The 22,755-nt window shown below is 40.4% G+C and overlaps 1 protein-coding gene across 2 annotated transcripts in view; it reads left to right on the plus strand.

The window, feature by feature from the left end:
- cramp1 (cramped chromatin regulator 1) overlaps positions 1 to 22,755 on the plus strand; it is a 26,362-nt gene continuing 3,607 nt past the window's right edge. The window contains exons 1-19 of one of the 2 annotated variants that reach the window (XM_088322423.1): positions 1 to 103; positions 1,830 to 2,179; positions 4,040 to 4,242; positions 4,322 to 4,475; positions 4,724 to 4,807; positions 4,973 to 5,021; positions 5,389 to 5,474; positions 5,739 to 5,862; positions 8,008 to 8,089; positions 10,164 to 11,093; positions 14,312 to 14,489; positions 14,591 to 14,769; positions 14,839 to 14,910; positions 14,975 to 15,056; positions 15,169 to 15,279; positions 17,431 to 17,573; positions 18,647 to 18,833; positions 18,923 to 19,090; positions 22,374 to 22,519. In XM_088322423.1, coding sequence (XP_088178549.1) covers positions 6 to 103; positions 1,830 to 2,179; positions 4,040 to 4,242; positions 4,322 to 4,475; positions 4,724 to 4,807; positions 4,973 to 5,021; positions 5,389 to 5,474; positions 5,739 to 5,862; positions 8,008 to 8,089; positions 10,164 to 11,093; positions 14,312 to 14,489; positions 14,591 to 14,769; positions 14,839 to 14,910; positions 14,975 to 15,056; positions 15,169 to 15,279; positions 17,431 to 17,573; positions 18,647 to 18,833; positions 18,923 to 19,090; positions 22,374 to 22,519 — 3,426 coding nt within the window. In that variant the 5' untranslated portion in view covers positions 1 to 5. Of the gene's footprint in view, positions 104 to 1,314; positions 1,452 to 1,829; positions 2,180 to 4,039; positions 4,243 to 4,321; positions 4,476 to 4,723; positions 4,808 to 4,972; positions 5,022 to 5,388; positions 5,475 to 5,738; positions 5,863 to 8,007; positions 8,090 to 10,163; positions 11,094 to 14,311; positions 14,490 to 14,590; positions 14,770 to 14,838; positions 14,911 to 14,974; positions 15,057 to 15,168; positions 15,280 to 17,430; positions 17,574 to 18,646; positions 18,834 to 18,922; positions 19,091 to 22,373; positions 22,520 to 22,755 lie in introns of those variants that run through there. The other variant, XM_088322493.1, reaches the window with a different exon arrangement.

Below are 22,755 nucleotides of genomic sequence, written 5' to 3' on the forward strand. Positions count from 1 at the left end.
GCCACATGAACTGTCATATATTAGCCAAGTTGGAGATAGCTGCTAACTCGAAAGGCCAACTTGCACTTCGAATGGAAACATCACATCTGAGCCTTAACTGCAGGTAATTTTAAACCGTTGGTATTGTAATGGGAGCGACTATATGTATTTGTTTTTAGGAGATGTTTTGCACCAAACGATACTCAAGCCGAATGCTTTCAAACGTTTACGGTCGTTAACGCTAACTGCCACTGTTAGCAGCTAAGATTCCTATTTGAAATATTGTTTACTTTAACATATTTATACATACACAATTAATAATGGTAGGGATCACGTAAAACGATCGCCTGGCTTCCCTCGAAAACGCATTGTTTGTAATGTTTATCTTGTCATTAACGAGCAGTTACTAATAAAGTACTTCTTTCGATGCACGAGTTTGCATTCTTGTACCATGTTAAATATGATACCATTTGGGTTGCAACTATATTTAAAGTCTACTTAAATGCCCATTAGACTGTATTTAAATGTTTATCAAAAGTGTCTGTGTTTGTCGTTTTTTAATCACAATTACAGGAGCAGTAACAATTGTATAATAGATGCAATACTTTTGCAGTATTATTTCGCCAACAGTAAATATCTGTTTTGAAAGTGATGACAATTTATCCCTGTCTTTCTTTCCCTTAAAATGTCTTTTATTCATATCCTTAAAGCAGCTTTTAGATAACATAAAACTCGTGTCTAGTGCCGCATTAAAGCTATTTCTTTTAATTTTAAAAACCAAACGCACTTTACATGGCATTAGATTATAGTCACCCATTTTTTATGTTTGTTTCATTGCAAAGACTCTCTGTTATGTACACATCTAGCATTTTTATTAAGTGTATTCTAGAACAGCATGCAGCACGTAATAGTTATTGCTTTATTGTCCTGCAATGTATGATTATTGATGTTCATGCACAACAGGTTATTTTGTCTCCACTTCCACACTGCAATGTAGTTGTGTCTACTCTACATCTTGAAATTGTAATCGTTAAATCCAAATAATTACACGCATGGGGTGTACAAAATAATAATTGTGATTTGTAGACGTGCTGTCTTAAAACGGAGTGTGACGTAGGGACTTGTGAAGTACACTAAGGTTTACTTAACTAATATCGTGGCAATGAGCTCAAGTGTCTGCACCGTTAAGGTACACTGTTGGTGACATCGAGCTCGTTAGACGTTCTAGTGATTTTTGGAAAAGTTGGATGAGTTTTCTTTAGTCAATGCATTGAGCAAAATTTCTGATAGAGAAGCGTGGAACTGCGCAGAGTTGGTCTCAGTCGAATCTGGACAACGACAGGGCAGCGGCGTGAGACGAGACCGTGCTGGATTTATTATGCCCATTTTGACCACTTATTGCAAATCGAACCCGTCGGACCCATGGTGAAGAGAAAGAGGACGTTGCCCACTTCTGATGAGCATGAAATTTGGTAAAATTGCGTTCAAAAAACACTTTAAATAGAGGTCGAATGGACCGACGGGTTCTCGTTGTCGTTTCTGCAGGGCGCTAAACTGAAAAGCGCTCGCATTTGAATTTAGTTTCTATTAAACCTTCAAATTGTCTCATGTGTACGCTTGGGGGCTTAGAGAAAGCCCTGATCGATTTCTTTAATGTATCATTGGTTAAGTGACATTTATTCGAGGCTTTTAAATGAATACATTTGGTGTTGTTTTGTCGGGACTGAAGAGGGGATTTGAAACAAACAGCGGCGGCCATGTTGAGAGACGGCAAACGTCGCGTTTAGAAGTTAATTTCGCCCATTGCTTTGCTCCTCATGTTCCTTTTTGGACTCTGTGTGTTGTGTCAGCATGACACCTGGCTCCAGGGAGGGAATCGGTGTCGATGAGACAACCAATCCGTGCAGAAAATCCGACGGTTGCGACGAAGAGGAGAGCGGAGAGCAGGCGCCCGAGGAGCGCAGTACAAAGGGAGACGAGCGAGTGGAAATTCTTAATCCAGCACCCGCTACTCTCACCCCCGGTTCGTCTCAACCCGAACCGGATTCCAGCCAGCAGACCCAGTCCTCAATAGAACCTGGCACCCCGTGTCAAGATCAGCATCATTTTCTCCGATCGAGCGTTCGCCCTCCCAGCAAAAGGATCCGGAAAGATTCCATCGGCTCGACCATCAACGGCCATGGCGGGGCCAAAGCGAAAGGTAAGATCAAGCAGTTTTGTGCTTCGAGTGTTTATTACATTTTAAAACCTGATGTGGTCGACTAGTTTCAACATTTTATTTATCCGGTGAGTATGTGTGACAAGTCGGCAAGCAAAACTTGCATTGTCACCTCACTTTGTCGGGGCCTGCCTGTCTGGTGAGAGGCACTCAATTTCATCAAAGTTTTCAGTGTCATTTAGAACAAAAATGAAATGTATCAGTTGGGTGATAGGCAACAGAAAGAAAGATCAACTCTGATCTTGGTTGAAAAAAGTGCCATGTTTCCTACCAATTATTTTTTTTAAATCAAAAGAGAATTTCACAGCCACAACTGGGGTGATTGCAAAATGGCATGTCCGTCAACCTCAGCCAATTGCTCCCCTTATTAATGATTGCAATTCCCCTTATTAAGCTATAAGAACCTTATAAACACAGCGCAGCACTTATTTACTCACAGCAAGACAAACTGTTGAATAAAATCAAAGTTAATTTTTGTAAACAATACAATGATTTCACCCTCTTTCTTAGTGCTTTCCCCAATTGCAGCAAATTCAGTGTTGCTAGTTATACATAGCAGTGTGCTTAAAAAAGAATACTGTACAAAAATTGTAATATGTCGTACACCTTTTGAAATGATCCAAAAAAGTATACAAACACTCAATGTCATCAATGTTGGCACAGGCAGTAAACACAAAGGCGAAATGTATCTGTTGGGTGATAGTCAACAGAAAGATAAATGCAGAAAAGGAGCATGACCTTTAAAAAAGGGCAATACTTCCCACCATTTTTTTTATTAAAATCAAAAGATAATTTCCCAGCCACATGAGGGATGTCTGCAAAATTGCATACCTGTCAACTGTTGCCATTGCTCCCCTTATTAATGGTTGCAATTCCTGTTATTAAGCAATCATAACCTATACTAACACAACGCGGCAGCTATTTACTCATAGGAAGACAGACTTTGTCGAATAAAAACCAAGATAACTTGCGTAAACAAGTTGATTTTGTTTACCAAATGGGCAACACAAACATTCCTTTCAGTAACTCTCCTAGTTCTTTCCCCACTTGCAGTAAATTTAGGCTTATAAAATACGGGGGAAATGTATAACCTGACGGGTTTGAAATTGTAATAATATAACGCTAACATTTGGAACTATAGTTGTAGTAAATGAAAGTAAAAAAAGGCACAGAACTGTTTCTTTCAAACGTAAATCATTTTAGTTTTGGTTGTAATTTTTGCTTATTTAGTCAGTTTCTTGCATTACTAACGGATTAATAAAATATTACATGAGGTCTTTCAAAAAAAAACTCATCAATACATATTGATAATCTTACTGTAGTTTTGGCTTAAACCTCAATCGTTTTGTTATTAAATATCTGGTCATATTTGAGCAGCCACTAATACTGAAGTTTTTTTCAATAAATTATTAAAATGCATTTGAAAATATGAAGGATACTTAATTGTATATTGTCATTTTTCTTTAGTTGCAAGAAAAAATAAAATGTATGCCTGGGTTTTATTTAGTAACCTAGTCAAGGGCATTGGCACTATATTTGTGCTATTTTGAGAGCAGCACATTAAGGTTAGTATCTCTGAGATTCACAGTGAGTAGGCAACTTCCTCTGTCTTTGTTTTGATGCCTTCTGGCACTGTTGTGCTTTAATCGTGGCTACATTTGGCAATGGTAACCCACCCCCAAAGTGATTTTGGATCTCTGAATAGGAGACTAGGCCAAACAGTTTGTTATGCTTTCTTTTCTTGCCAGAACTCAACCCCAGTTTAAAAAAACCTGCAGATATTGTGTTTTAACAAATTCACACATATCTGCTATTTGGTTTTGTTCTATGTGTACATCACAGGGATAGAAAACGGTTCCTCTTCTCAAAATGCAGTGGGGCAGTCTGGACCCGTGGCTGGGTCTTCAGGTGGCGTCTCAAAGACCACCAAGGGGCAAATATCCGCTGACAAGGAAGAACAGGCTGGCAACCAAAAGCGTGCTCGTCGGCAGTGGGAGTCTTGGAGCGCGGAAGATAAAAACAGCTTTTTTGAAGGGCTCTACGAGGTAGAGTTGGAGCTGTTGTTTGATACCAAATAGACATTGTCAGGTGTAGTTTTTAATGTTTATACAATCCCCTCTGCAGCACGGCAAAGACTTTGAGGCCATCCAGAACAACATTTCCATGAAGTACAAGAAGAGAGGAAAGCCAGCAAACATAGTGAAAAACAAGGAACAGGTCCGGCATTTCTATTACCGCACATGGCACAAGATCTCCAAGCATATTGACTTCGCCAATGGTAGGTTGACAGGTGTGACACTTGGTGATCTCTCTGTGTTTTTCATAAAAGATATACATTTTTAGGTGTTTCTGGTAGATACATTCATGGGTATTTTCCATTTGCATTTGTAAAGTGTGTGTCATCCTTAATTGCTCGTAAGTCTTTCAAGTTGGGACAGATTTGCCTCACTGCAAACGTCCCTTGTTGTTGCAGTGTCAATGTATTTGTCCTGCATTGAAATATTTTGTGCATTCTCTGCTCTACAGTTTACACCCGAGTGCTGAAAAAATCTTCTCAGGAGCTTTACGGTCTCATCTGCTATGCTGAGCTCCGCAAGAAAGTTGGAGGCCGTAAGTAAAGTACTATCAGGGTTCTCAAATCATGTTTCGAGACTTGTTTTGTGGTCATGAGGGTTGCAATTAAGTACTGCAAACATACATCCTGCACCACTAAACCGGCTGCTTCTCATGACTGGTTATAAGCAATTCATTGACTTTGGATTTTGTCTCGCACAGTCATGGATGATAAGAATGTGGCAAAGCTGAATGAACTCATCCATCATGGGTAAGTTGTGGTATAATGTTAAGTCAAATTTGCTTCATAAACATTTCTGCTGTTGAGAGACTCATAGGTTGATTATTTGTTGTTAACAATAAAAACATGAATAAAAACGGGGCCAAAAAAACACCTGAAATGGAATTTTCTTACTTTAGTATATTTTTATCTCATTAATATATTTTGACTGTATTGTTGAACGACTGTTAAAGAGTGTATCCAACAATTCGTGCAAATGTTTGCAAAGGAATTCCTGTAAATCCTGTTTGTTAAAATGTGGTCCTTATTTGAAAAAAAAATGCTGAGTTAGTCATAGCACAGATGTCACAAGGCTAATTTGCTAAAACTCTCACCACTACTCCATGTGTTTGAGCAGGGCCACCACCGTGCGCTCCAAAGGGAGGAACTTGCGAATTAAAGCACCCATGTGCCGCGCGCTGAAGAAGCTTTGTGACCCTGATGGTGAGTGCCCACATACACAGATGCACTGGACAGAACTCTTAGTAGACCACTGCTTTAAATGCAAAGTTTGTTCATTATGAGGCACGTTGTTACATTGGGACTGGTTTTAAGAAATCACAATAGCAATGAGGGGACTGTTGGTGTTACCATGGTAACATCATTGTGCAAGGGTACACTGTGGGTGAGCTCACAAAGGTTTTTTTTCTTTTTATATGATGTGAACCCCTGCCCCAATAACTGCTCTCTTGGTTTCTGTCTGTGCAGGAGTAAGTGACGAAGAGGATCAGAAGCCAGTGCGTTTACCTTTGAAGGTGGCGGTGGAGCTTCAACCACGCAGCAATTATTCCTGGGCCCGCGTTCAGAGTCTCGCACACAACCCCCGCCTCAGGTCAGTGACCCTGGTTAAGTAAGAGACAGCATGTATTGTACGGCAATTTTTGACCTTTGATTTGTTTGAGGTGAATTTATATTTTCTGTGGAAGAAACAACGTAACAATGCCAGTTAATTACTGTAATCCTTCGTCTATCGTAGGGGTTACGTTCCAAAAATAACCCGTGATGGTCGTAATCTGTGAAGTAGTTAACATTCCTTTTTTTAACAATACTTTTACAATTACTCTATTGTACTCTGAAACCAAAGATCAAACCCTTTTCACTGGCTCAAGCTTTTGTCTAACAAATAAAAGTACTGTATAAACGTTCTGTATACTTTTTAAAATTATTATTTAAACTTTTTTTTTTTTTTTTTTACAAATATCGTAAAATTCGGACCATTTGCCGCCACCTTTTTTTTTTTTTCAAGATTTTAACCCTGCGGATTATGCAATGATGCGGCTAATTTATGTGTGTCGAGGAAGACTCAAGTTAAATGTAACGTGGCGCTTTGTGCATGAATAAAGCTAGCATGAACCGATCCTCATCATGGAAAAGGTGTCAATCGAAAGGGGATGGCTAATTGCAATATTGGGAATAATTTGACGAGTCTGTTTATTTGTAAACGCAAATAATGTGGCGAAATGAACGGATTACAAGAGGCAACGTCCAACAAAGCAGAAATGTTTAAGGCGGATTCCTGTTTATATGTCATTCAAAGAAGTCAGCCAGGGGACGTAATGGTGAGTTAAGCCGGCTTTATAGTTTTCAGGTATCTTGTTTCAGACTGATTGGGATGTTTCCCTGATCAGTGTATTTTGTAATGGTCATCATATCTTTAATCCCAAGAGTTAAAACTTTCCAATAGTATGTGGCATGACATGTGACATCGTACACTGGTGTCATTGTACACACACGCATATTTTTATTTGATCAAAAAGTCAGACGGCCGCTGGAAAGTTAAAGGGGTTAAGGTACCGTATTTTATTAAACTCTTTCTGCGTGCCGTCTTGTTTTGGAAATATCTCCTGTTTCAAAGTGGGCACATGCGGCCTATTGTCAGTTCAGCTTATGTAAGTACAAAATGTGTTTAACCTTTAAAAATGTATTGGGTACGCCTCACAGTCCGAATTTTATGCCAACCACTGTACTGTTAAATTATAATATGCGAGGAGACTGATTAGCCAATCACAATGCAAATCTGCGAAACAGAAAAGTAAAATGTATTGTAGCAACGATTACAATAATGTTACAATTTTGTGACTATTCCCCATTTATCCTAGTTTGTGGTTTTATCAAGTGTCTGTTAAAAAAAAGAATTTTTAAAAAACCTCTCAAATTGTAGGTTACGTTTCAAGTTGATGCAAAATAAATAAGAAGCCCAGATGTTTTGGACCGTGCAAAACCGGAATCCCCACACAAGTGGAATGTTATTTCATTTTATTTGTTGTTGTTGTTAAATGGGTTTATTTGTGTCTATAAAAGGGAAGAATTGAAATTGGACATATGTAAAACTTGTCATATCTGCTTCTGAATGACATCAGCCCTCAACATATTCCCTACATAAGTTACAAATTACCAAAATTGATACAATAACAGTCTTTCCTTCTACAAACTAGCATCTATATAGCAACTATATATGTTTTAGCAATGATGTCTTAATACATTAAAAAAATACCAATGGGCTGAGCTATTTTCCAATAAAGATTGTTCCTTATGTCGTGGATGGATTTAAATACATCTTTTCGTTTAGTTCTTTTGTCTAGTTTTTAAAAAAATGGGATATTCAATACCCCATTTTTTTTCCACACCAATACGATACTCAATTTCTTGAGAAGTCATTGATACCAATACCACTATACATGAAATTCCCTTGAATAATGACATGTATTTTAGGAGCCATTAAACATAATGCCTTTCTTCTAGCATTTGAATAATGACAATTTATCATTCTTACTTCAGGTTCCAAATTGTTAAAGGGTCTCTAGTGTGCACCCACTTATGCTTAATATTCCCCAGCCACAGAAAAAAAGAGTTCTTCTTAACTTCAACTAACCCTCACTGTCATTGTTTCAAAATCCCTAAATAAAGTGATAATCTCGATATATATATTCATAATTGTGTTTTCTCTTTATATTTATATCTTTTTCGGGGTTACCAGGATGGTGGTGGAGCTTCACAGAAAAGTTTCCTGCCTCATCGAGTACCTGAAACAGAAGTGGGCCTATCATGACCAGAGAATTGTATCCATCACAACTTTGTTGTTATGTAATACCGAACCCTGTTTTTGTAATACATGTCTGAGTGTTTTAATCCAGTGGTCAGCAACCAACTGGCCGTGGGTCTCAAAAATTGGTGCTCATTATACTTGAGGTTTTGCGATGGCATGTTACCTTATTTGAGCAATGATTGATCAGTCAATAAATATTGCTGACTACATTTGCCCAGATTAGGAAGCAACAGGAATCAAACCCAGATCGCAGCAAAGAGGGCACAGAATTGTACCTTCTAGACCAGGGATGGCTAACCCGGTCCTGGAGAGCCACATGTCCTGCATGTTTTGGAGGTTTCTCTGCTCCAATACAGGTGATTCCAATCACCTGGATCCTTATCAAGCTCTCCCAAAGCCTGCTAACAAGCTGAAAATTGGCGTCACTTGTGTTGGAGCAGCGAAACCTCCAAAACATGCAGGTCGTGCGGCTTTCCAGGACCGGGTTAGCCACCCCTGCTCTAGACAAATAGGGATGTGTTGAATTCAGAAAAGGCTTTATGTTTTATCTCATCACTCTATTTTTATTCTTCGAACCATGTTGCAGCATTATGGGAAAGAGTTCAGCCAAAACAATGTTGCACAACCTGACAACATGTGTAAAAATAGTGCAGTGATGAGACAAAATCACAGTAATCCCTCGTTTAATCGCGGTTAATGGGGACTGAGACCACCCGCGAAAACTGAAAATCCGTGAAGTAGCGGCGCCCCTTCAAAAATGCTTAAAAAACATATTCAGTATACAGTATACCCCCCCCCGCTATAAAACCTAAGTGATCGCTGGCATGATGGCAAGGAGTTATTGGGTAACTCATCCAGAACTCTACACTGGAACTGAATGTACCAAAACATGACCCACAAGTGTAGCCATGTCTTGCATAATCAATTTACACGGAATAAGACTGCGGCGAAACCATTACGAACCATTCAGTATGATTGTATTAACCGCTCTCAACCACATGCAGCCATCGCAGCTTATTTCGCTTGTTAACACTACCTGTTACATATTGAAAATAAAAACAGTGAAAATGTGATATTTGATGAGTGTTTGTGAAGTGTTTTGGGAAACAACAGTTAAAAAAATGGTCTGTGTTCATTTTAATGAAAGTGAAAGAGCTACCTTCTGACAATCAAACGGCTTTTACAACAAATACACGAAACCACACAGAATTAGCCTCTTTAGGTAGTACAAACAACCGCTCACTTTTGGTATAATAAAGTCAAACTTGAGATGAAATGTGACAGAAGAGAATATACTATACGTCGCGTCGCAGAGTTCCTCCATGATAAACAGTGCCACATAAGAAGGGGGTGAGGTTGGAGGAGTTGAAGGAGGGGGAGGGGGGTGAGCGAAGCAGTAACTCACCATGACTAAGCATTGTGTCAGGGCCTCCCCCTCCCCTTCACAATAAGAGTGTCCACACCGTGTTCTCAGTTGACATAAGCTCGCGCTTGCCCAAGTCAATAAATGCTTTTAATGAGAAGGTAAGGTATATGTTTTTAGACCCGCGAAGCTCTGAACCCGCAAAAGTGGAACCACGAACTAGCAAGGTTCCACTGTAAATGCCTTTTCCTATGTCATCTAGATCACTATTTGTCTAGTACAAAGACAGTAGAATTAGGCTTATTAATATTAATAATGTTTTTATTGGGCCGGGCACGGCAGCGTGTGCGGCATAGTTCTTAGGTCATTGGATCAAACCTTCCTGTGTTCTCCCCATGCTTGCGTGGGTTTCCTCCGGGCACTCCGGTTTCCTCCCACATTCCAAAAACATGCAGGTCAGGTTAATTGGCCGGTCCAAATTGTCCCTAGGTGAGCGAGTGAGTTGTCCGTCTCAGCCCTGCCGTTGGCTGGCAACCGGTTCAGTGTGCCCACTGCCTGATGATAGCTGGGATGGGCTCCAGCACCCCCGCGACTAAGTATAAGTGGTGCAGATAATAGATGGATGAACCGGTCCATGGTACAGAAAAGGTTGCTGACCACTATTTTAATCAACAGGATAAGCAGCAATATTATTGTGCCAATCTCCTTAACTCAGTTTTGCAAGATAAAAAGTCTGATGGAAAGAGAAGCTTTGGAGGAGACTCAGCCCGATGCTGCTTCTCCAAACAAAGCCCCTCATGAGGATCTCTTTCTTTTCCCAGCTGAGAGCAGCTCGCTGACAACGTTACCCGGAGTGGCACGTGTGGTACACTCCAAGGTCTCCTGCACTGTACACTGGCAAGAAAGTGGCAAAGCCCGGCTCAACGCTAAAGAGCTACCCACAGCTCAAATTCTGGGTATCCACACAGTTCCACCTCCACGGGTAGGCAGCAAGTCTGCAAGAGGAAACTTTGCTTCAACTGTTTCAGTGACCTCACAGGGTAACACTTGCCAACTAGAGCTTCCCAGCTATGAGACTTCACCTGAAAGTTCCGCAAAGGTAGATGAGAAGAGGTCTCCCCCTCTATCAGTACTTCCTCTGCAAGCGGTCATTCCGGGAGCGGCGGCAATTGAAGGAGGACTTATTGATGGAGGAACAAGCTGCACTGATGGTGTGGAGTCCAGGGGAGCTCAATCCGGGACCAAAACAACAGATGAAGCATATGGTACTGTGGAGAACTCAATAGAACAGTGCAAGGAGGAGCAAAGCTTGAGCTCCTCTTCTCCCGATGCCGTCCAGCTAACCCCGAACAGGCTTGCCACAGGCAACCCTGAGGAGGGAATGCCCCATAGTTCTGCTTCTGCAGCGAAAGAGCGAAGTGTTGAACAGATCAGAGGGGAAGGCTGGAACATTCGTGACGCAGAGAATGTTACACTGGCGGAGTTGTACTTGATGTTCGGGAAGCCCGGCAAGCTGCAGCTGGAGTATGAATGGCAGGCCATGTCCGGTCCTCACGAAAATGGGCAATCTTCACAACACAGACCGCACAGGAAGCACAGAGTACTGCGCTGTTTGCTAAGACTTGTCACCACAGAGGTCAACCCCAAACCTTTGGTAGGCATTATTTTATTCTCTGCGCCCTGACACTAATACCAACACTTGTTGGAAAATTATGAGATCACAACGTAACAGTCTTCATTTCTTCTTGGCATTAACCACCAGCAAAACATCAACAACTTTCCTTATAGCACTAGTAAATGAGTAGTAGTCTTCCCCCTGACAACTGCATTGCTCACACAAACAAATAAGTTACATTTACACGCTTGGTGATGTCAAGTGTTAAATTTTCTTTGTGTATGTTTTGGGAATCTGGATTATGTTATAAGATATAAACTACTTTCAATTGGGACTGAGTTGTGATAACCACAAACTTCAGAACAGTGAATAATGCGCTGATTGCTTTTACACTCAGCAGCCCTCATGAGGTTGATTCCTCCAAATTATCCTGCCTTGACAATGTTGATAATCCCTCAAAGTGAAATTCAACTCACACTTCTATTTGACACACACACATACACAAACTACTTGGCTTCCATTATACAAAAGCACTAAGTACTTTAAAGTGGTCAGAAATCAAATTAGTGGTACCTCTTACTTATAAAATAAATCTGTTCTACAAGCTGTTACGAGGCACCCCAAAAGTCTGAAGTTTTTTTTTTCTTCACAAATTCTAGATAATCGTGTATGTGAAACGAAATAAAAACATTTTAAGTACATAAGGGTAAATAAAAAAATGTTTGTTTACCATTGTTGCTGCTGGGAGACTATAGGAAGAGGAGGATATATAACCTTTCCACCTTATCTGTAAAAGCAGACCCTTTATTTTGAAAATGAGGGAAAGGATACTACACACACAAAGTTGCAATAAACAGTGACAAAAAATCCAAAGTGTGACAGAAAATGGAAGAAAATGCTGGGTTACCCTCATACATCGTTTCCTTCCTTGCCTATGGGATACCAGGATGTTGCTGTGCGAAAGAAACTACCTGAGCAATTTGGACACGCTGTTTCCAAAACAAGATAATACAGAAAAAGATGAGTCTGTTTACGTTCGAGAACCGCAAGTAACAGCGCAAACAGTTATCACGTTTTTCATTAATCCAAATTATTTCAGTATATAACTGTTGTATTTTCTTCTGATGGGAAAACTCTATAATAGATTTGTAAGTAGAAGTAGTGCTGTATAAAATGGTACCTAAACTTCAGTGCCAGTAAAATATTCAAAGTAGTTTATGAAAACAAACTCTGAAGATTTGAATAAAAAAGGCGCTACTACACTGAACCGGATGACGGGCCATGTTCATAGTCATTTCTTAGCTCACGGGTCGGAAACCTAAAATGTCAAAAGAGCCATAACAACCGCCCCACCCCCCCCAAAAAAAATAAAAAATCCAAAAACAAAGAACTGTGGAGCCTTAAAAAATATAAAGCCTTATATACAGGGTTCCCCCCGATCATTAAAGTCTTACAAGGCATTCATTCATTATTCTAAAAAATAAGGCCTTAATTGGCATTAAAATGTCTTTAATCCATTTTCCGATAGTTTTAAAAATGTGAACACAGTAATAGAATTTATATTTGTTTGAACTAATGAGATTTAGTACTGTTAATGATCTTTCTTTTTAAACAATCACCGATTTACTTTTGCGGCAATATGGCGTGGACACAACAGAACTTATCAAAACGATGATGTGGTTTCAGTTGAGCCTTTCAGACCAAACGCATGTCACAGGTCTAACCACAATACACAAAGCATTTTCGGACGGAGACGTTTACTTTGGACAATAAGAATGTGGCTGCCCAATAAAAGTTTTTTGCCGTGGTTAAAAGTCGTGCCAAGTAATGTGGACGAGGCACGATGTATTGTGTGCAAGAAATATGTGTCTTTTTGTTTGTTTCAATTGTGAGTTTTTTGGTCAACTTGGACTTTAACTTGATTACAAAAGGTATTAAAAAGTATTTAAAAGCCCTGAATTTAACTTTCCTTAACCTTTAGGAAGCCTGTATATAAATTAGTGTTCACGATTCGATTGTATCACGATAATTGTGTGCCGATTTAATTCATATCACAATTCTCGATAATTACAATTCTATGCGTATTGTGATTCAATATAATTGATGATAGCGATTTAATCTTCTTTCCTAAAAAAAACAACTTAACTCATACACTTATGGGACGATAAACCATGAATGATGTTCAAACGACGCTTATTCGTCTGTGTAAGTTAGTCCGGAAGCTGACATTTATTTTAACTGAGACAATGAGAACATAACATGTAAACTGTGAGAGGTTTCCAGTCACACATTGTCATGAACTGAAATGTCAATGGAACACAAATGTGGTCCTGTATTTATCGTATTTACAGTTAACACAGTAAGATAATAAATGAAGATATTGTTATGTATTGGATATGACGGTACACAATCGATTCCAACAGCAATGATTTTAAAAAGTCTCCCAAAATAAAATGAGAATATATACATGAATTGTTTTTCTTTTTTTTTTTCGCCTCTTATACGAACAATGATTTAAAATATATCAAAGAATGGATTCATGCGCAAAAATGAGCCATTATTCTATCTCATCTCATTAGCTGCTCCGCTTATCCTCAGTAGGGTCGCGGGGTCCCAGCAATCATCGGGCAGTGGGCAGGGGACACCCTGAACTGGATGCCAGCCAATCGCAGGGCACACAGGGACAGACAACTCGCTCATTTACACCTAGGGACAATTTGGACCGGCCAATCCACCTGAAATGCATGTGTTTGGAATGTGGGAGGAAACTGGAGTGCCCGGAGGAAACCCACGCAAGCACGAGGAGAACATACAAACTCCGCACAGTAAGTCCGGTTGCTGGATTTGAACCCACACAGGAGATTCCCAAGACCTTAGAACTGTGCCGCACACGCGCTACCTGCGCAGCCGTGCTGCCCCAATGTTGTAAGTCTGACTCAGCCGAGGCTTGAACCAGCGACCTCCCAGTCTCAGAGCGGGCGCCCTACCATCTAGGCTACCGACCTGGTCCATTATTCTATAATTATTCATAATATTTTTAAAGATGAGAACATTATAATCGTGTTTGTCCACCTAAATGTAAACAATATATTTTCCTCCCCACCTCTTTTTATTTCAAACACATCTGTAAAAGCTCCTAGACGATGCAAACGCATCTAATACTGTAATCTTCGGGTTACCGTCCCTAACAAGTAAATTGGAATTTGTTGTCTCACTTTAAGCACAGCACATTTGATGTTTCGCTGTATATCTTCCAGGTTCCGGAACTTTGCTCCACAGCCACATCATCTCTCAAGACTCTTCAGGAGGATCAAAACCAGGCCCTCACACCCCCCACAAAGGCTCCCAATGCAGGGCTCCGCAGCCCGAGTTTTGGCCGACAGATGACCTCTGTCCGAGGGGCCAGGTTACACCTGCCAGTAGTTGGAGGCTCAGGTATCGACAAACAGAAACATGTATTCAGTGGTTTTGTATGGAATCACTCTATTGTTTTGGTGATTTCCATTTTTTTTCATTGTAATGTTTCACTTCATCAGGTGCACGCAATCTTCCACGCTCTCTGCTGGGCTCTACAGGAGCAGCAGCCGGCGACTCTGAAGGCAACGTATTTGCGGTGCCCACTACACTCCCCCCTAACAGTTCCCGCCACAGCCGAATGTTTTCCCCAAACAAGGAGGCAGAGCTGGCCCTGAGGCAACAGCTTGACTCCATCAGTGTAAGTCTTTTGCACCGAACCCGCTTTCTTATGCAGTCATATTCATCGCGAATCTTTTGACGGTTTTAGATGCAGTCGGATCTTTTCTTCTCTCGACCAAGAAAACCTCGAAACAAGCTCCGGAAACCGCTTGTGGTCCAGGTGAGCTTTTGTGTTGACACCAACTCGTCTACGTCCAGCTAAACCGCTTGTGCTCGTTCTCTAGCGAACTCTTCTACCGCGGACTACAGGTGAAACATCACCACACGTTTGCTCCCTCTCCATCCTCTCCAACTCTGCTGCCACAGGTACAAGCCTGGAGGCTTTTGTGCTAAGTCACGCTAAATAAACGTAGACTATGTCCAAATATTGTTTCTCTCTCTTTTTATTTATTTATTTATTTTCTCTTTCTTGCTTCAGGAACTGGATCTTTCCGGCCCATCCAAACCCGTCTTTCGCCCGCCTCCCTCCCGCTACCGTCCAAAGCCTCCTCAGCCTCTTTGAGTTCAGCGGTGGCCAATCCACTCTCCAGTATGTAGAATCTGTTTGTGCTTGTGTCAAAGTATGTTCTTATTAAGTGCTGTTGGCCAGCTACAAAACATGAAACATTGCCTCAACATAAGATGTTTTACCAAAAGGAATCTTTTCACATTATGTATTCTATAAAGAAATAAACACTTCCCCAATTCATTCAAATGAATTATTGGTAAACAGGATTGTTTTATCTAGTGTTATCATTCAATTAATTTATTTAACCACACATCACTAATGCCCAAGGCCCTTGGCATATTTTTCTGTGTGCTTAATGTTTTTCTTTGGTAAATGTTCATCAATGTTATAACCAGAATTATGTACAGGAAAGGGTTTATATTGTTTCTTTGAAGTAAGGGATTGAAGTCTATTTAGTATGTCTAGCTTAAGTAACTAAATGGGGTGATTCTTGAATACAACGTATTAACCAAAAACAGTGATTAAACACACACTGTTAATATATACAAGTATTTCCGATTAATCTGCAGCACTGTTCAAATATTTGTAATTATTTAGGGATATTTTATAATTCACCCCTCCTGAAAAAAAATATCTATTGAGAGAAAAACAAATGTTTGAAATCTAACCTAAAATAACTGAACTAACATAAACATGCATTTATTTAATTACTTGTACGGCAAGAAATGTGTATTATACTGTATTTACATTACATGAGGGCTCACCTAGATGGAGCTGACATGATATTTTTGCAAAGCTTACCCCCCCAAAAAAACAAAACCCTTGTGAAAAGATTGGCAAAACATCTGAGAAAACTGTTGCAGTTTGCTCACTTTGAGTTTCCCTAGTTTGTAATCATCCCTCCCTTTCAGCACTTATTTGCTGTAGTACAGTGGAACCCCGGTTCTCGACCATAATTCGTTCCAGAAGCCTGGTCGAAAACTGATTTGGTCGATCACCGAAGATCAATTTTCCCATTAAAAATGATGTAAAATCGTTTTAATCCGTTCCAACACCCTGAATGTTTAGCATGAATGATCAACGTAATCATAAAGCTAACACATGCTAATCGTACGTTTGCGTTATCGTAATCTTCCGTACGAAAGATTACGCTAACATGAACGTGTAAAAATAAAAAATCAGGTCGTTTACAAGTCATTTAGCACCACAAGTGGCTAGCAATTCATTGGTAAGGGGGCTCCGTTCCAACACCGTGAATTTTGGGCTCAGTTCCAACACCCTGAATGTTTACCTCGAATCATAAAGCTAATCGTACGTTCGCGTTATCGTAATCTTCCGTACGAAAGATTACGTTGTTACAATGTATGTGTTTCACCCGGTGCGGTTAGAAGGGGGCACCAACTGTCAATCTAAACACTGAAGTATGTCACTCAGCTTTACCGGAAACTTCAGTGTTTAGATTGACAGTTGGTGCCCCCTTCTAACCGCACCGGGTGAAACACATACATTGGGGCCATCTACACCCGTGCGCCGCTCAGCATCGCACTGTAGCGTACGCACTCACACATTACCGGCGTTCGAAGACCGATTTTTTTTTGACCAAACAGCGAAGCAAGAATTTCTCGAAATTTTTGGTCGAGCACCGATTTGTGCGAACTGAGAGGTGTTCGAAAACCGAGGTTCCACTGTACTACACAATACAGTGACTCCTAGTGGCCAAATATTACATAGTGTTCCTTTAAGTATATTAAAAAACTCTTGTTAAGCAAACCTTTTAATATATACCAGCATACTAGATTAATTGGCTATACAGTAGTCACTCCATTTAACTGATAGTTGCTTATGCTAATTACTTTATTTTTTTATGCATTCTTAGTCGGTACAAATGATCCACTGTGAAAACCTGACAAACAAACTAGCACATAATGAGTAAGCCTGGTTTGTTAAAGGGGGAGATCATCACATAGCCCCAAGCGCCACAAATGGCAAAGACTGGTGTTGATAGTCATGAAATTTAGTGACCTAGCAGCGCTTGTCCTGAAGAATTTACAACCTCTGCAGCTGATTGTTGATGGTGCTAATTTTAGCCCCCGTGCTGCATTTACAGGACGCATTCCTTTGGGAATATTGGTTTAGTTCTGATAATTCCTGCCCTGGAATTCGTTAACAACCATTTTTCAAGTCCGTGTTTCAACCAAATAGCTTGCAATTCTAATTTTTGCTCTTGACCAGGTGCAATTGATCTTGCGGCCAAGAGTGCTGGCATCATTCCAGGAAGTCCTTGTCGAGTGCCGGAGTCTCCTGCGTTGGTCGCCCCTGCACCGATTGTGGATGCTGAATCAGAACCTCAGCTCCTCCAGCAAAGTGTTGTAGAGGTCAGAATTTGAAAATTGCATTCTTTTGTTTTTGTTTTAGTAAAGAAAATGCTATTTAAAAAAAAATCCGAGTACAGGTTTGTATTTGCTTGTACAGTAGTTTTTTTCCATCATGAGCACAGTTTTTAATGACATTGGCTATTTAGATTGCCAAGTCTAAAATCTGATGGACAAAACAATCACTAATTTGTTGCTGGAATAAATAAATGAATGCAATGTTATTGACCAAAGGTTAGAACAGGGGTTGGGAAATTTTTGACTCAAAAGAGCCATGAAACCAAAAGCTTTTGACCTTTTTTTCTGAGAGTCACATCATGGATTTTAAGACAAAATTCCAAGAAATCACCAAACCTGCTCTCCAAATGAAAGCCAATTGTTCGGGACCTTTTATTTCACTGTGAGAGGTTTGGTGATGTTATCAAATCTTTGAAATAATAATCAGTGGCAGAGCCTGTCTCCCATATCAACAAATACACGACTTAAAATCTGTCTCTCATACATTTATTTAAGATTGTCAAGGCTCATTTTGACCGTAATTTTTGCAATGAATAATTCTTCCAAAACTAGGTTGCGATCAGAGTTCTTCTGTAAAACTGTCACAAAAAACAAGAAGGCTATGGATTAATTCAGGCAAGTGTGCTACGTGTGCGGAGATCCATTCGCCCAATAATATTGCTCTGGGTGCTTGGCTCGCATATTCCGGTATTTACTGTTTGTTCTGTGAGTTTTTAATCCCAAAGAGCCTCAACAGAGAACTTAGATTGTTTAATAAGCTTTTCTTATAAAGGATTTCTTAAATACGACCATCCAAAACAGGGTCTGTTGGTGTAACCCCTTGAAACCATAGCTGAAAAATGTTCCTATATAGTCTGGACCAAACAATCACCTTTTTGTGTTGCTTTGGCTTTGCATACACTAGAATTGGAAAGTCATAGAGAAAATTATTATGTCCCTTATTTTACTTCTGAGCCAAGTACTCACAAAACGAGCCATATCTCCTGACCCCTGTATTGGGATATTAAGTATGTAATAAATGTGGGAACATGTGAAAACTTAAAACATTGCTTTGCCAGAATGGTCTTCCTCCGCCATCTCCCGGGGCGACGGGGGGTGGACACTCGCTCCTCTCTCCGCCCAGCGTTGCATCGTTACTGGACATCTCTCTGCCGGGCCCCCCTGAAGAAGCGATGACCCCAGGAGAGAATCAAACGCACATCAGCGATTCCATCATTGAGCTCGCCATCAATTCTGCCCACTACGGTGCGTCAAAGCTGAGGAATGGCCTTGAAGGTGGAGCACAGCATTATGGGAAGTGTTGTTTATGTAATGTGATTGCTGCCGCAATGCAGGCGAGGAAGCTGTGCTCTCTCCGGCCAAACTGAGCGGCAGCGACGGCCCCAAACTTCTGGCTTCGTCTCCCTCCGTCAGCCCGTCCCGGGGCTGGATCCCTTCCCCCAGCCACGACCCACAGTGGTATCCAAGTGATTCGTCTGACTCTACTCTGGGATGCCTGCTCTGTAAGACTACTGTAATTTCGGCACTATAAGGTGCACCGTGTTATAAGGCGCACCTTCAATGAATGATATATTTTTAAACTTTTTCCATACATACGGCGCACCGCATTATAAGGCGCTATAAGGGCATGCTGGTTTAAGATCAGGTAATTGTGCAATTTTGTAATTGTAATCCTGTGCAGTCCTTCGAGACATTTTTGTGATTAAGGGCTATATAAAAAAATGTGTCTTGACTTGACTTGGCTACAGTAGAGGATGTAGTTACGTTATGCAACCATTAGATGGTGCCACGCTAAAGGGAATGTCAACAAAACAGTCAGATAGGTCAGTCAAACTTTATTAATAGATAACAAACAAGCTTTCCACAATCTTCATTCACTCCCAAAATGAATAAACAGCTGTTTTATTATTTTCTCTGAGGTAAAGCATTTTCGTGACACATCTTTAACATCTTTGAACAACAGCAAGGCATAACATTTCACTTTTCCTCCATTTAGTCCACACGCAAAAAACCGTCTGATACTGTTATGGTAAATTAAACGTTAGTGCAATCGCAATATAGTGACACTCGTAATGTGCAAAACAATAACAATAAAGCAATAACATAGTAACGGTAAAATGTAAAACGTAAACACACACCAAGTAGGACCACCTCTGAATTCTTTAATGATAAGTTCCCGTGCCAGCGCTGTTGCCTTCATTCGAATAGTTATTGTACTGACACTTCTACTTGCTGCTCTTTGTCCAACAACCCACTGTTCAAGTGTGTCCTCTAACTGTGGCCATCTCGCTTTTATTGCCACGGAAACTTTGTTTAGTCTTCCTTACTTGGCGCTGCTTATCCTCATGCTTCCTCCACTTGTTGCTGCTCTATTTCCGTGTTCTACTGCGTGACTGATCGCCTTGAGTTTAAACTCTGCATTGTAAGTGTGTCTCTTAATAGGAGCAATTTCAGGGTCTTTATACAAACGCACAAATAAAAGAGAATCGTTGTTTAATATTTCTCAGTATGCACAGCGCACTTCTTCTACGCGAAAAATTGAGTCGGTGGCTGCTTCTCTTAGTTGCGAGACCTTGCAATTCAATATTGATCCATATATAAGGCGCACCGGATTATAAGGCGCATAGTCAGCTTTTTAACAAAAAATCTGATTTTATGTGCGCCTTATAGTGCGGAAAATACGGTACCTTCAAATAACTTGAGCTAAAAGGAACAACTACTGTATTTCCCTGACTTTAAGGCACATTTACTTACTTATATCTGTACATTCGAGGAAACTGTGCGGGTCAGATGTATCGACATTTCGTTCTGTATACACGTGTACTAGAATGACAATAAAGTAGATCTGAATCTGAATCTGTATTTAAAAACCTCAAATTGGACGGAAATTTGAAAATGCAGCCAATAACCCCTTTGTGCCTTGTATACTCGCAAAATACATCAGATTAGAAATGCTTACAGTAACTAAGGTTTTACAGTATACTTTCGTATTAGAGCTTGATTGATCAATTGATAATTATCGCTGGTTTAAATCCAGTTTTTGGCGGTCTAAGGTGCCAACATGTTACTACTAGACCACCAGTGGTACAGATTACATTCGGAAAGGTATTATCACACTGTTTTTACTCAGCTTTTAAGTCCGCCGTTATTAAACCCACACTGAAACGACCCAACCTTGATCCAGAAATATTAAGTAATTACAGACCTGTGTCAAACCTACCTTTCCTCTCTAAAGTACTCGAAAAAGTAGTGGCACAGCAGCTGAATGCTTTCATATCCGAGAATAACCTTTTTGAATCCATGCAATCCGGATTCAGGGCTAACCACTCTACTGAGACAGTTCTGATCAAGGTAACAAATGATCTCCTAATGTCAATGGATTCTGGCGCTTCATCACTTTTGCTGCTGCTGGATCTTGGTGCTGCTTTTGACACAGTGCACCACAATATCCTACTAGAACGGTTGGAAAAATGGATTGGTCTCTCAGGAACCGTCCTCTCGTGGTTCAGATCCTACCTCTCAGATAGGACGCACTGTGTTAAATATGGTGAAATGACATCTGAGCCCTTTAATGTTACCTGCGGTGTTCCGCAGGGTTCAGTGCTTGGCCCCCTTCTTTTCAACATTTACATGCTTCCATTAGGTGACATTATTCGCAAGTACAATATCAGCTTCCACTGCTACGCAGACGACACTCAACTCTATCTTCCGTTGGAGGAATCTTCCACACTAAACTGTGGAAATTTGGAGGCCTGCCTCACTGAGATAAAAGAGTGGATGTCACTCAATTTCTTGCGTCTTAACTCTGAAAAGACCGAAATGTTAGTCATTGGTCCATCTAAATGCCGTGACTTATTCTCAAAAACTGCTGTGAACATTGACAAATGTCACATCACACAGAGTGACTCAGTTAAAAATTTAGGTGTCATATTTGACCCTGATCTAACCTTTGAGATGCATGTAAAGAAAATTACTAGAACCGCTTTCTGCTGGTTCGAGAGCGTTCTCCATCCGGGCACCGGTGCTGTGGAATGCTCTTCCCCCTGAGATCCGATCTGCAACCTCAGTGGAAATGTTTAAATCTAAACTTAAAACTCACTTCTACTCCATTGCATATGAATAAAAACCTACTCTTCTTGTCGGCTGAAAAATAGTCTGTGTAACATAGTGTACTAATCTGTGAAGCCCTTAGAGACTTATTGTGATTAAGGGCTATACAAATAAAAATGACTTGACTTGACTTGACTGTGCCGGAAACACTGATATACAAAGTGCATTCAGTCTCCACTTTTGCACCTGTGAGTCAATCATGTTCCAACTCAATCTTTCAACAAAATATTATACAAGCTCTTTTAAGTACGTATACATATTAAACAGAGGGTTTATTGACGCACAGGTTAAGAAATGAAGAGACTGTTTAACCTATCAGAATGCATTATGCAAATCAGTGTTTGTGGCACAAAAAAGTGAAAATGGTTTGAGACTGATATATGGTCGAATGCCTTTTCGCTTGCATGCGCACCACTTGTGGTCGAGTGGTAAAGTGTCGGCGTCCTCACCGCAGCAACTTGAGTCCGCTCCCAACTGCAAACAATGTTTTCTGATGTTAATCAATGAATTATTGCACTATTATGTGTCTTAAATTTACATGATGGCTCTTTCTGTAGTCTCCATTTTGTGCACCTTATATAACAAAAATATGACAAAAGAACAGTTTTTTGTTGGTGCACCTTACTATCTGAACGGCATCCTCTAGTGACATGACGTCATCTTATGTCATTGCAGCCAGCATGGTGTCTTCAGATAAGGGCAGGCGAAACACCCTCACCCCCTCCGGCCCCTCAAGTGGCACTGCTTTGCTAGGTCCCAGTTTGCTTGACTGCAACTCCCACGATTCTTTTCAATCACGCGGGCTTCCTGATGTGGCCGAGGTAGGTTTTGCACAACAAATACTTGCATAATTTTTAGCTTGCAGATCGCATATCGCGAGGTTTGGCGTCCATTACCAGCTGTAAAGGAGTTTACTGTATGTTTTTATAATTTAGCATTCAAAATAGTGACCTGAAAGGCTCTAAGTAACATGTCCGAAGGTGAACTCCTGTTAAATTACGCACATCTAATATTTCTATATTTGATGGAAAGTCTTTATTCCTTAAGAATGCTAAAT

The sequence above is a fragment of the Urocampus carinirostris genome, chromosome 1 (genome assembly GCF_059441175.1).
Source record: "Urocampus carinirostris isolate Australia breed hairy pipefish chromosome 1, RoL_Ucar_1.0, whole genome shotgun sequence".
NCBI classification, from domain to species: domain Eukaryota; kingdom Metazoa; phylum Chordata; class Actinopteri; order Syngnathiformes; family Syngnathidae; genus Urocampus; species Urocampus carinirostris.